This window comes from Diceros bicornis, chromosome 6, assembly GCF_020826845.1.
Source record: "Diceros bicornis minor isolate mBicDic1 chromosome 6, mDicBic1.mat.cur, whole genome shotgun sequence".
NCBI classification, from domain to species: domain Eukaryota; kingdom Metazoa; phylum Chordata; class Mammalia; order Perissodactyla; family Rhinocerotidae; genus Diceros; species Diceros bicornis.
The window spans coordinates 59210757-59224396 of record NC_080745.1 but is presented as its reverse complement, the minus strand read 5'-3'; the positions used below and the strand labels follow the sequence as shown (position 1 = coordinate 59224396).

Genomic DNA, 13640 nt, shown 5'->3' with positions numbered 1-13640 from the left:
ACTATTACAACATTAGACATGTTTTGGACTTTTTGTCATCACCACCACTTCCCGAATCTTCCGCAACTAGTAAAAAGGAGAAAAGCAGGATTACTGGGAGTCAGTGGATATGTAGTGTTTTTATTCTAATACTCTCATGATGTTAGTATCAACTTTATAGCCTAATTAATAGTTTTAACATATAGCAAGTACTAAGGGTTTCACCATTTAAAAACTTGAATTCATATTCAGAATTGGTCCATTTAAAAAACAGAATCTAGGGGCCGGCCCGGTGGCGCAAGCGGTTAAGTGCGCGCGCTCCGCTGCGGCGGCCCGGGGTTCGCTGGTTCGGATCCCGGGCGCGCACCGACGCACTGCTTGGTAGGCCATGCTGTGGCGGCGTCCCATATAAAGTGGAGGAAGATAGGCACCGATGTTGGCCCAGGGCCGTCTTCCTCAGCAAAAAAAAAAGGAGGAGGATTGGCGGATGTTAGCTCAGGGCTGATCTCCTCACAAAAAAAAAAAAAAAAAAAAAAAAAAACAGAATCTAGGGCCGGCCCTGTGGCTTAGCGGTTAGGTGCGCGCGCTCTGCTGCTGGGGGCCCAGGTTCGGATCCCGGGCGCACACTGACGCACCGCTTGTCCGGCCATGCTGAGGCCGCGTCCCACATACACCAACTAGAAGGATGTGCAACTGTGACACACAACTATCTACTGGGGCTTTGGGGGGAAAATAAATAAATAAAACTTTAAAAATAAAAACAGAATCTAATAAGTGGTTAGCCTGTTAACATCTGTTTCTTAAGAGAGCTACACAGTCTGGGAATCTGAGTTGTTGCTTTGTGCCAGGCACAAATACAAAATAATGTTCCTAGTTTACAGAGACTTTTCAGTGTAGTAGGAAAAAAAAATTCAGAAGTATTTTTATGCAAATGAAGTACAGAAGATCTGTATCCAGTATACTGAATATTAAAGCAAATGCCAGGAGCCACTCAGAGGACCTGATACCCTGTCCATCAGAAAATTGAGATAAAGAATAAATTTATTGTACTAATAAATACCTTTGCTTTTCACTTGCTCAGTAAAAATTACCACTTTTGTTATCTTTTTGAAGTGCAACTCAGGTCTTATCACTTTCCTGTTTAAATCCCGTTAATGATTTCCCCTTGCTCTTCTGGAGGGCAAATCCTTAGCAAGGCCTTCAAGGCAACATCCTATCTGGCAGAGCTGCCAGCATTACCAGCGTCATCTGGTGCTTTGCCTCCTTGCTCTCTAGACTCCAACTACACCAGTTTTTAAGTTCTTCAACTGTACCAAGCTTATGTCCACTTCAAGGCCTTTGTGCATGTTCTGTTCTTTCCCTTCCTCTCCAACCCCTCCTCCTCTCTTAGGCAAAGCCTCCTGTCTTCAGAGTTTAGCATAAGCCTCCCTCTTTAGGTGAGCCTTCCCCAATGCCCCAGGTACACACCTCATGCTTCCTCTGATAGTGATAGTTAGATAATCAATTCGTCATTTATTGGTTTCATGTCTAGCTCCCCTACCAGATGGTAAGCTCTGTGAGTTAAGGACCCCATCTTTTCCCAGGGCTTGTCTAACACAGGGCCTTGTACAGAGTAGACACTCAACAAATACAGAAGTGAATGGATATCAAGGAGTCAGAAACTCGTATTTTCATCGTGTTAAAGGACATCCTTAACCTTCTAAGCAAAATACTTTCTCCCTCTCTGAATTCTTTAAAATACCACTAAACACAATAGAACCATCTACAAGGAATGTTGTATCTTCTGTGTTACAAGGCGTTTCCAGATCGAGACGATTTCTTTGTTAAACAACGAGAATTTCTTAAAAAACCTTTTGAGTGCTGAACTCTCAAGACAAAATAGGAAGTCATGACATTAGCATTCCACTTTCAAGATGACATTTGAGTCATCGGATGAACTAATATTTGATTCTAAGCATCTTAACAGAGGCTTTCTGAAGATAATGTTAAACCTAAAAGACTTTAGGAGTAGATAGTTCATCAGGAAAAACAGCACTGTGTGGAGCCATCTGAGGCACGGGCACAGTCTGGGAGTACCAGTCATGTCACCCTTTCAGCTGGATAGCTTCACTTTACATGTAGGGCTTCCTGAAGTCTGGAAGTGAGGCTGGAGATCTGTAAAACCTCATTATGTAGAGAGGAATATTGAGTTCAGAGAGGTTAAGCAAGTTGTCCAAAGTCTCACAGCTGATGCATAATGTTGGGACTAAAATTGTTTTCTCACCTAACCTGATCCCACTGATTCTGTGGTTTTCATACTATTTCTAAAAACTCAGTATTCTGCAGAGGTATCCCAGGAACCACCTTCTAGGTGGATGAAGTAGCCTAACCCCAACCTCTGCTTCAACTGGACCAGTCAGTTGCATCTGGAATTATACATAAGATCTTGTTTGGGGGAAAAAAACATGAAAACCACTAATCAGCTTCTTATAATTACCAGTCTGTGTGCAGTACTGCGCGTTTCCAGTTTGCATTCACTTTTTATGCTATTGTCATGTGACATTAAGCTCAGCTCGACTTCTGGCTCCTTTACAAGAAGCAAAAACAAGATTCCATCTAACCTTTTTCGATCGCATTTCCTTCTTCCTGCTTTTTCATCTCCTCTTCAATTACCTTCATCTTTGCATCATACTCATCAGCTAGGGATTTCCATTCCACTCTGTTATTCTCCAGACCACTCAGCATAGGTGTGATTTCTTTGTGAAACCTTGAGAACTCCTACAGAGAACCTTAGGTCAGAAACTACTTAAATCATATCATTGGTTTTCAATACTTTTCATATGTATAGAAGGAGATGTAAGGAATTGTTACAGTGCTCAGAGCTGCTGAAGCGAGCTTCACTCAGTGCCTTGGGAACTTCCCTGCTGGCCTAAGTAAGTCTGTTCTGTTTGCTCACATCTGAGTTCCTTCACCTTTTATTCTACCCCTGAATGAGAGATTAGGGAATATCTCAAACTACTTTGGAGAAACAAGGACACCCCTAATGGCTTTCCATGTGGGTGACTTTTTGATTCTGGTTGCAGTTTGAAAGAAAAATCCCCGTCTAGATGATTATATACTTCACTCCAATATCAATTGCTTTACTTACCTTATATACGAAAGTACAAACAAAATCAATAAATCCAACTTGAAGTTTAGGTAGTTCATCTTTTTTGTTTCTGTCCATCATAGGCTAGAAAGAGAAACAAATCCTTTAAAGATAGATTTCTAAGATTCAGTGAACAAAATAGACTGATCTGTAGTGATAATTTGTAAAAAGTAGTGCATTTTTATCTCAAGGTTTTTACAATCGGTTGTTGCTGCAGCACTGTTCTCTCCAGATCTCCTTGTTCCCAAAATTCATTTGCAACCATAAGTGCTACCTGCAAATGAGAAAGACTTGGTTCATGAAAGGGACTTATTAAGAGAGAATAGGCATTTTATTACTATAAGTGACATGTAAGGATACAGTTTATAGTACGGTTTCTACTGGATGTGTGTTGCTTTCGCACGATTGTAAAGTGGAACCATCATTAAGTCGGGGACCATCCATATATCTGCATGTGCGCATGCACACACAGATTAGAATACAACTTTATGTGATTACAGCATGAGGATATTTGAGGGTTAATTTATATAGTTTTTAAAAACCCAATATCTATCAAGTTTATTGAACATCTGCTAGCTGCCTTACACTGGCGTGAGCCAGGCTTGCCAAGAGGAATAAGATGTGGCCTTTTTCTTTAAGATGCTCTCAGTCTAGTGAAGACAGTCATGTAAACAATGTAAGTGCTGTAACAGTAATAGTATGAAGTGCTACGGATCAAGGAGAATGGAGTCAGGATAAGAGATGATAATAGGAGCCTAGAGTGTGAGGCAGTGACATGGGAGAGAGTGATGGGAAATAAACCAGAGAGGGTGAGAAGGACAGGTAGTGACAGGTCATGTGAGCTTTGCTGGGAAGTTTGAACTTGATTGTCTAGGCCAGTGGTTCTCGTTCCTTGAGCCCTAGGGTTCCTCTAGAGTGCACTAGTAGCCCAAGAGGGTGGAGGCCAAGAGAGATACAAGCTGAAGTAACTTTGCTCTTTTCTCTTTTATAAAGTGATCTTTGTGCAACTTCTTGTAGGGGAAAAATGGGCTTTTCTTCATTTAGAAAAAGGTTGAAAACCTCCAGCAATGGGGAGTTTAGAAGGCTTTTTAGTGGTGGAGTGGCTGAGCAGAGCTCTATTTATAAACAGTCCCAGCAGCAGTTCAGAGGAAGGTTGGGGAGATAATGGTGAGAGAGGATCACTTAGGAGGCTGCCACCACAGCTGTGATGAAAGAGGAGGAAAGCCTGAACTAAGGTGGAAGGTGGTAGCGAGGGTGAGGGACAGGACTGGCTTTGAAATGGGGGAGACGGACTCAAGCAAGACCTCAGGTTTCTGGCTTGAGTGATTGTGTAAAGACTAGAGGAGGAAGAGCAGGCATGTCAAGTGAAAGCAGCACATGTTTGGTTTTGGCCTTGATGGTTCTAATTATTCTGTCTTTACAGATACAACTCACATTCATAGTTGAAGCCAGTAAATTCTGGCCTCTCTTCTGCTTAGGGTTATCCCTAGAAGTTACTGAGGGAAAAGGAGAAGCCTCTTTCATCCAATTAGTAAGAAATCAAGTGGTAAACTAGTGGCTGCCCACTCTCACTCCCCAAGGTTGGGGAAGAACTCCCGGGGAGGGCATCCTGAACTCACAGCCGGTGCCTTCTGATAACTGACAGCACATTGACACAGAGATGGTAGGAGCAAAACCACCCTTGATGGAGGAAAGCACTAATGATTCATCCTTGTCTTGTGCTGATTTATCTCCTCTATTAAAAACTCAGACATTCCCTAAATAATTTTATATAAACTTTTTACAGCCTGTTCAATGATAAGGAATTCTTTCCAGAAAGCATTTTTTTCCAAGGTTCCTTCTATTGGCCTGTTGTGGGGCATCACCAAATGACTTTTTATCTTATTGATGTTTGTGAGCTCTCGAAAGCTATTTGCCTTTCTTCATTAGCAGAAACCCAACAGGGAACATTTTATTTTTGTCTTAACTTCTCAAATTCCTTTTTTCTTCTTTTAAATTATAAACCAATTGTTTGAGAGTTGTCGATAAGTCCAGGGTAATGAAAGATAGTTGCTTACAAAATACATAGCCATATAATTGATAGTAATAATAAAATTCTGAGGTTGCCAGATACCTTCATGTTCACTTTTCCATGGGACCTAGACAGTACCTGAGAGTGTGACAGAAAAGGACACATAACTGTACTTGCCTGACTTTGTACCTCCCAGGGCTTGGTTATAGCTGACAAGTCACACGCCGTCATCATCATTGCCCTTTGGAAGAAAACAAAAATTGTTAAAATAGAAATCTGAAATGAGTTATTTTTGCCAGAAGAGGAATAAAATTCTGACTACTCACATGATAATCTCTTTTTTGGTTGGGTCAATGGTTACGTATTTGATGGCCTCGTCTTCAGTTTCCATTTTTTCACAAGCATCAACAATCTTTTGAAACATGGTTCTCTTCCTAAAAAAGATACAGCTGTGCAACAATTTTAGCATATAAAACCAGAGATAAAAAGCTATCTTTAATATGTGCTCTTCAGATTTCATGTTCTTACTTTGCATCAGATCCACATAGTGGATCTAAGGGGTCAGGGGATAGGAGAAGAGGGAATGACTGGGTAACCTTGGATAGAAAGGGTTTAAGACAGACAACGCACAAGTCATAAAGGGAAAAAACTGATAAGGTTGGATACAGCAAAATTAAAAGTTACATATGACAAAAGAGGTCATAATATAAAGGCCACAGGCTGTGATAAGATATTATAATGCCTAAAACAAAAAAAAAATTAGAACCCAAGATATATGAAAAGATGCTCAATCTCACTGGTAAACAAGAAAATACAAATTTGAACAACAACAAGATAACATCTCATACTCAGATTAACAAAATAAATGAATAGATTTAAATGTGCTCAGATCAAGAGTAATCTAATCTAGATACAGGATAACAGAAACGTGAACATTGCTGCTGGGAGTTTAAATTGGCACAACCAGTCAGGAGTGCAGTTTTGCTATGTGGTATAAAATGGAAGATATGCAAACCCTACTGCAATCCCATTTCTGGGTATGTACTTTAGAGAAACTCTCACATATATACAAGGATAGACAATGCAGTATTGTAGGCAATGAAGAAAAATTGGAAATAATCTAAATGTCCATGAATAGAAGAATGGCTAAGTTAATTATGGTATAATCATACAGTTGAATGTACAGTTAAAATGAGTGAACTGGATCTCCATTTACCACCAAGGTAAATCTTTAAAACATAACATTGCGTGAAAAAAGCAAGTTGCAGAAAGGTATGTATAGTCTGATACCATTTATGGAAAATTTTAAAACACACGTAGTACCATACAAACACATGGGTCGAAAGAATGAACACACATCAACGTGAGGACGGTGACATCTGTGCAGGAGAAAAAGGGATTTTTCATGGTGGCGGGGATGGGATGCCTCAATTGCATCACTTTTTTCCTCCTTAGGATGGGCACAGATGTTAGCTCAGGACCAATCTTTCTTACAATAAAGAGGGACTTAAGACAGATGTGGCAAAATCTTAGCATTTGTTGAATCTGGGTTATGGATATTTGGATATCAATTATATTATTCTAAGTATCTGTCTTCATGTTTGAAGTATGTAATAATTAAATTTTTATTTAAGAAGGATCAGAGAGGCACAATTTGATACTGCCCATCCAGGTCATTAAATATTTGGATCCCATAACTAGTTCACCCTGTTCTAATCTATTTTCAGCAAGCAACTTTATAGTTCACTGACAAGAAAATGTACAGAAGCTTGGAGTATCTGGTCTCCTTGGTAATTATTAGTATTATAAATAGGCTGGCGCTCTGCTGTATATAACTCAGAATTTTGTGAGTTTGGTTAACGTGCATCAGTATCACCAAGATTTTTCAGCTCCAGATTCTGGCAGGATCAAGTATCTGAGTCTGCAACTCTAAATACGAGCCTCTGAACCACGATGAATTCACCAGGACAAATAGCCCCCTTGTGTGGTTTTGTGATGTCACTCTTCTGACAATGCACCAACTTGCTGCATATTCTTCAATTCAAACTTCTTCAGATAACAAACTAAATAATATTAGGGGGCTTTGCTTTTTAAAATATGTTTCCAGATGTCTAGTAAATTCACTATCAAGCATCTTGAGGGTATTCTATTGATAATCCAAAAGGAAAATGAATAAATGCCTTTTAACTGTAATGCAATGGATCGTTTATGGAAGGCAGAACCACACAAAGTATAAGGGAGTTCTGTACTTACTTGAAATATAAAGCCAGGTCAGTTGCTATTATTGCAACTTCAAACAAATGAATAACTGTTTCAAACTGGCGTTTATTTAGGTTCTGGAAGATGTTTAAACTCTGTAAGATGAAAATTCACAAAGTGCAATCATTAATTTGCCTTGGATTCAACAAACAAACCAAACTATGCTTAACAAAATAAAGATTATTCTATTACAGAGAGAAGAAAAACTAGGTCTTTCTCACTTTTTTTTGCTTTCAGTTTTCTCTCTTGGGTTAAGTTACCTCTCTACTGTACTTTGAGTAAGGTAATTTAAACTATAAAAAGAGATACTATTAGCAAATATTCATGTAATCAATGTATAGGCTTTTGGAGTAAATAAAAGTGTTTTCTTCCAGGACCATTTAAAAAAATAACAATAGATTGTTAGACATGTTGAATCATCCACCAGATAATTTCAGAGCAATTATAGAAACCGTTGGAAAACTTTTAGAACCTGCAAATTACACTAGTACTCATGTGTACATAGGAAGAAATAATGAAATCCTTCCAAGTTGTTCTTAAATGTTTTCTTGCAATTATATTTTACAAAGACTTAACTAGACGTTTCTTCAAAGAGTTGCCCACTAATAATCGCTTCACATATGGGTCAGCTTCATTTCTTAGTGGTCTAGAAAATGAGAGTCTAAATCTGGGAGTGGTTTTTAAAAGGTCTGATATTTCAAATAGACCATTTTAGGCATACAGGCCAAAGGACAGATGTATAGTGTTTTTCCAAATGAGCTTGACAGTTATGAAATACAGAAAAATTCCACTGGAAAGAAAAAAGAAATAGTCTATTAACCTATGTAGAGATAGAGGCAGCAAAATGTAGAAAAGAATACTGGACTAAGCACTAAATAATAATAGCAAACACTCACATAATGCTTACTACTTACTAGGCACTGTTCTAAGCGCTTTATGAATACTCTTAACCTCACAACAAGCCACAGCACAGAGAGGTTAAGTAACTTGCTCAAGGTTAAACAGCTAGTACACGGCAGAGTTGGTATCTAAACCAATACAGCAACGGCACTACACTGCCTCTCAATGAGGAGCCCAGGTTCAGTTCCCAGTGTCACCACTTGGTAGTTGAATAATCCTGGACACATCACTTAACATCTATGAGTATTTGTTTTCTCAGATGGGGATCATAACAGCTGCCCTGCTAACTGCCTAGCGCTTAGTCTATGACCATTAAATATTTGTGGAATGTTGACTCAAATGAGACGATAACTGGGAATGCATTTCAAAACTATAAATTGCTAGGAAATTTAATTATCGCTGTGTCATTATTATTGTTATATAAAGTTTTGAGGCTAGCTCCAGGTTAAAATAGAATTGCAAACCCAAGACCAAATATGGCTCTCTGTCATTCCAGGAGACTGAAATATTAGAAAGGAAGAAATGGACAAGAACTCAAGTTTTAGATGCCATACTATATATTATACAAACCTCCATTTAAGTCATCTTTTTTTAACAACTTTTTTAACAACAGGACAAGAAAAATGGTATTTTACACAGCTGATATAAATAATAGAAAGGGAAGCTGTGATATTTTTAGTTCAGGGGCCGGCCCTGTGGTGTAGTGGTTAAGTTCGTGCTCTGCGCTTCGGCGGCCTGAGGTTCACAGGTTTGGATCCCAGGCGCAGACCTACGCACTGCTTATCAAGCCATGCTATGGTGGCATCCCTAGTATAAAATAGAGGAAGATGGGTGCAGATGTTAGCTCAGGACCAATCTTCCTCAGCAAAAAGAGGAGGATTGGTGACAGATGTTAGCTCAGGCTAATCTTCCTTGCCAAAAAAAATAAAGTAATGGGTTCATAACAGCAACTATAGTTAGTCTTTTTAAATGGATAGAATGAAAAAAATGGCTGTTGAACACTCCAAATTAAAATAAAAAGAAAGCTTGTCTAGATCAAACCCAATTTCCTTCTTGAGACACTTCACAGCAGCCCCTTAGGCATAATCTGTGAACCAAATCTGGATACAGGTTATTTTCAACCTGGGCTGGATTGGCCAGGAAGAAGGAAGAGTAAGTGAGGCATTTGCAATTTTAATCCCACTTAACCTGCCCCTGATTGTGGTACAATGGTGGCCTTCCTTTGGACTGGTGGTGACCAAGTAGCATATTTACATCAGTGAGTAACTGCCTTGTCCACTGATGTACACTGTTATGTTCCAAAAGTAATGAGTATTATGTGATTCAACACATATACTTTGTAGATCCAGTAATGCTTCAAGTCATCCTTGATTACAGCACTAGGGGAAAAAGTGGGGAGTACGTGTGGAAATGCCTTAAACTTCTAGACAAATTAATATTAATAGCACATGAAGTCATTTTAATACTTGTATTCTGAAAATTTGCTAAGAGTAGATCTCAGGTGTTCTCAACACACAAACAGAAAAAGGTAACAATGTGAGGAGATGGATTTGTTAATTAGCTTGACTGTAGTAATCATTTCACTATGTATTTGCATATCAAAACATCATGTTGTACACCTTAAATATGTGTAATTTAAAAAAATAAAATAAAAAGTTTATAAAAAAGAACCAAATAAAAACAGAGTGGAGGGCGGCAAAACAGGCTGCTGAATTTAAATAAATAATCCCTTAGGATAGACCTTGCCTCTAGCAAGTGTCAGATTGTACAGAGTACATAATCTACAACCATTGATCAAATAAATCAATACTTATTTTTTATGCACCAGTTATTTTAATGCATGTTGCTTATATTTGTAAACCTGGATACCTGTTGCTATTTGCTAAATATATGTGTGTCAGAGAGAAAAAGCTATATATAGAGATATAAAAATAAAAATGACTAACACTTTTTTACTCCCAAGTCATACCTTTTTCCAATCCAAAATAATAAAACAACTGTATTAAAACTGACAGATTGTCAAAAGGTCTTTCACTTTACAAAGTAAATCAATATTGGATTTAAAAAAAGGTGAATAAACCGGGGTCCACCTGGTGGCACAGCGGTTAAGTGCGCGTGCTCCACTTCAGCGGCCTGAGGGGTCGCAGGTTTGGATCCCAGGCAGGCACATACACACCGCTTGTCAAGCCATGCTGTGGCGGCGTCCCATATAAAGTGGAGGAAGATGGGCACAGATGTTAGCCCAGGGCCAGTCTTCCTCAGCAAAAAAGAGAGGAGGATTGGCATTGGGTGTTAGCTCAGGGCTGATCGTCCTCACAAAAACAGAAAAAAAGATGAATAATGACATATCTTTAAAATTGGTAAAATTAGGAAAAAACAGTGTACATTCACCTTTTCAGTACTGCTTCCTTTGTTGATAGCACAATATACCTGAATTTCACTCTTACCTTTTTTTGTCACTCATTTTCACTTTGGTCTAAAAACACGTACAAGTCTCCTAATTGAAAAACCCTTTCTTAATTCTATATTTATTTATATGTTCTCTTTTCTTCCTTTCACAGCTAAGGTTCTTAAAAGAAGAGCTTCTAAGTGGTTTCTTTTTAAGCTATGGATAGAGAGTCACATAAAAGACCCTGCTTTTGTTTTGTATTAGTTGCTAGAAAGCTCTTGACTAAATTTGAGGCCCGTGTCTAATAAATATTTTTACCCCACTATACACATTTTTGGCACATTTTGGGAATTTACCATATTTCATCTTATTTTTCCATTAGCCCTTGTTTTCTTTTTCTTTAATGTTTTATGTATTTTTGGAAGCTCCATTAAATCCTTTTTGGACAAAATTGAGGATTTCTTTTAAACACATACACACGCATGCAAATTTTTTTTTAAGTAAGCAAAGGCCAAAGCCAGTGATCTTTCAATTAGAGCAAGAGGTCTTAGGATGTGGACAGCACACGGGGAAGTAAGGATGTCCCTTGAGGACCCAGTTTGACACCACAGAACAGCAGCAGAGGAGGAGCTGATGGAAAAGCTATGCTGATAGACATTTGTATTGACAACCACCACTTGGTCTCCTAGGCCCAAGAGAAGCCGACGGGTGACAAGGAGGGAGGGAAGGCAGGCAGGCAGCAATGGCCAGATCCCAACACAGAGAGCCTGTAGCTTCGTGGGCTTTGCTCAACATGAGCGTTAGCAGCTTCTGGAAAGCCAAAATCAAAGAGGTGTGCTCCCCAGACAAAAGAAATAGAATTGGGAGAGAGTGTTTGAGATAATAAACAGGAAGCTCAGGGTTTCCTCAGCTCATTCCTGCCCTTCTCCCACGGTATTCTTCAGCAGATAGCTGGTTCCATTAAGGGACGAGTAATTTTCAAAAGGGAACAGCTAAAACCTCTGCAAAACACCACAAGAACACAAAAGAATCTATAGACTCATGCAATTCCAACCAAAATACCAACAGGTTTGTGTGTGTGTGTGTATGTTTGTAGACTGACAAACTGATTTTAAAATTCATATGGAAGTGCAAAGAGTTAATAAAAGCCAACGCAGGTTAATAAAAGCTGAGGCCATCTTGAAGGAGAGCAAAGCTGGAGAATTTATGCTATAAGACATTAAGACTTATTACAAAGCTATAGCAATAAGATAACAGTATTGACAAAGGAGAAACAAGCTGATCAGTGGAACAGAACGGAGAGTGCAGAAACAGAGTCACACCCATAGTTACCTGATTTATGACAAAAGTAGCACTGAAGTGTAGTGGAAAAAGAGTGGCCTTTTTGTGTGTGTGTGTATGTGTGAGGAAGATCAGCCCTGAGCTAACATCCATGCTAATCCTCCTCTTTTTGCTGAGGAAGACTGGCTCTGAGCTAACATCTATTGCCAATCCTCCTCCTTTTTTTCCCCAAAGCCCCAGTAGATAGTTGTATGTGATAGCTGCACATCCTTCTAGTTGCTGTATGTGGGACGTGGCCTCAGCATGGCCGGAGAAGCGGTGCGTTGGTGCGCGCCCGGGATCCGAACCCTGGCCGCCAGTAGCGGAGCGCACACACTTAACCGCCAAGCCACGGGGTCGGCCCAAGAGTGGCCTTTTAAATAAATGATGCTGGGTCCACACGGAAAGAAAAATGTTATTTTGATCTCTACCTCACACCATGTATAAAGATAAATTGTAAAAGGATTGTGGATCTAAATGAGAAAGGTGGAACAATACCGCTTTTACAGAAAAATATCTTTGTGACCTTGAGTAGCAAAGATTTTTTAAGGGGGGAAAAAGAGCTAGTCTTAAACAAGTTGATCAAATGGACTATATTAAAATTAAGAACTTCTGTTCACCAAAATCCACCATGAAGAGGGTAAAAAGGCAACTCAGAGAGAGAAGATATTTGCAATACACATATCCAACAAAAGATATGTAAACCAGAATAGATAAAGAATTCCTACAAGTTAAGTTGAAAGCAAAGTCAAGCAACCCAAAAAAGAGAATATCAAAAGGCCAATAAACATATGAACTATAGTGCTTATGTATTGATCAATGCTATTTAATTTGATACAAGTTAAATTCGATGCAATATCACTGCATTCCCTAATGACTAAAATGAGAAAGATGGAAGGTACCAAGTTTTAGAGAGGATGTAGAGCAACTGGAACTAACTGTTGATAGGAACATACGTTAGTACAACCATGTGGAAAACTGTTTGTCAGTATCCACTAAAGCTGAATATATGCATACCTATGGCCAAGCAATTCTATTCCCAAGAGTATGGCAGAAATGCATGCATGTGTTCATGAAAAGACACGTACTAGATAGTCATAGCAGCACTATACGTAATAGCCCTGAACCAGAAAATGTCTTTCCATAGTTGACTGAATAAACAAATGTAGTGTATTCATACACACACACTCCCCCCTCCAAACTTGAAGAAAAAACAAAGGAAGAAAGGAACACAAATAAAAGGCAGATGAAAAACATATCAAAGGAAATATCCAATGAAATGTGAAAAATTCACACCAGTACTTCTGCATTGTCTCAAAAACGCAAGAATTCAAAGAGGATATTGTCAGATAAAAATAGTAAAATAAAAAATGAACTAGTGAAGCTCAGTCTAGAATGAAAAAAAAGTGAAACTGAAAATAAAAGCATTATAATTGATGAAATTCACATTAAAAGCTACTCAGAATAGACAACTGAAATTTTGGGAGACATAGTCCATAAGATTGAGGAAATTAAACAAAACAAAATGGAAAAGAAGAAATATATAAAAATGGCATAAAGAATAAAATAGATATGAAGGGCAAAGGAGATTCAACATATACATAATTGATGTTCCCAATCTATTAGAAAAATGTTTAAAGATACAATGAAAGAAA

At 38.6% G+C, this 13640-nt stretch overlaps 1 protein-coding gene across 2 annotated transcripts in view; it reads right to left on the bottom strand.

The window, feature by feature from the left end:
• PDE6C (phosphodiesterase 6C) overlaps positions 1–13640 on the bottom strand; it is a 51005-nt gene continuing 37365 nt past the window's right edge. The window contains exons 16-22 of one of the 2 annotated variants that reach the window (XM_058543559.1): positions 7371–7471; positions 5444–5551; positions 5295–5358; positions 3306–3380; positions 3107–3190; positions 2580–2736; positions 1–66 (exon numbers count right to left, since the gene is read on the bottom strand). In XM_058543559.1, coding sequence (XP_058399542.1) covers positions 5–66; positions 2580–2736; positions 3107–3190; positions 3306–3380; positions 5295–5358; positions 5444–5551; positions 7371–7471 — 651 coding nt within the window. In that variant the 3' untranslated portion in view covers positions 1–4. Of the gene's footprint in view, positions 67–2574; positions 2737–3106; positions 3191–3305; positions 3381–5294; positions 5359–5443; positions 5552–7370; positions 7472–13640 lie in introns of those variants that run through there. The other variant, XM_058543560.1, reaches the window with a different exon arrangement.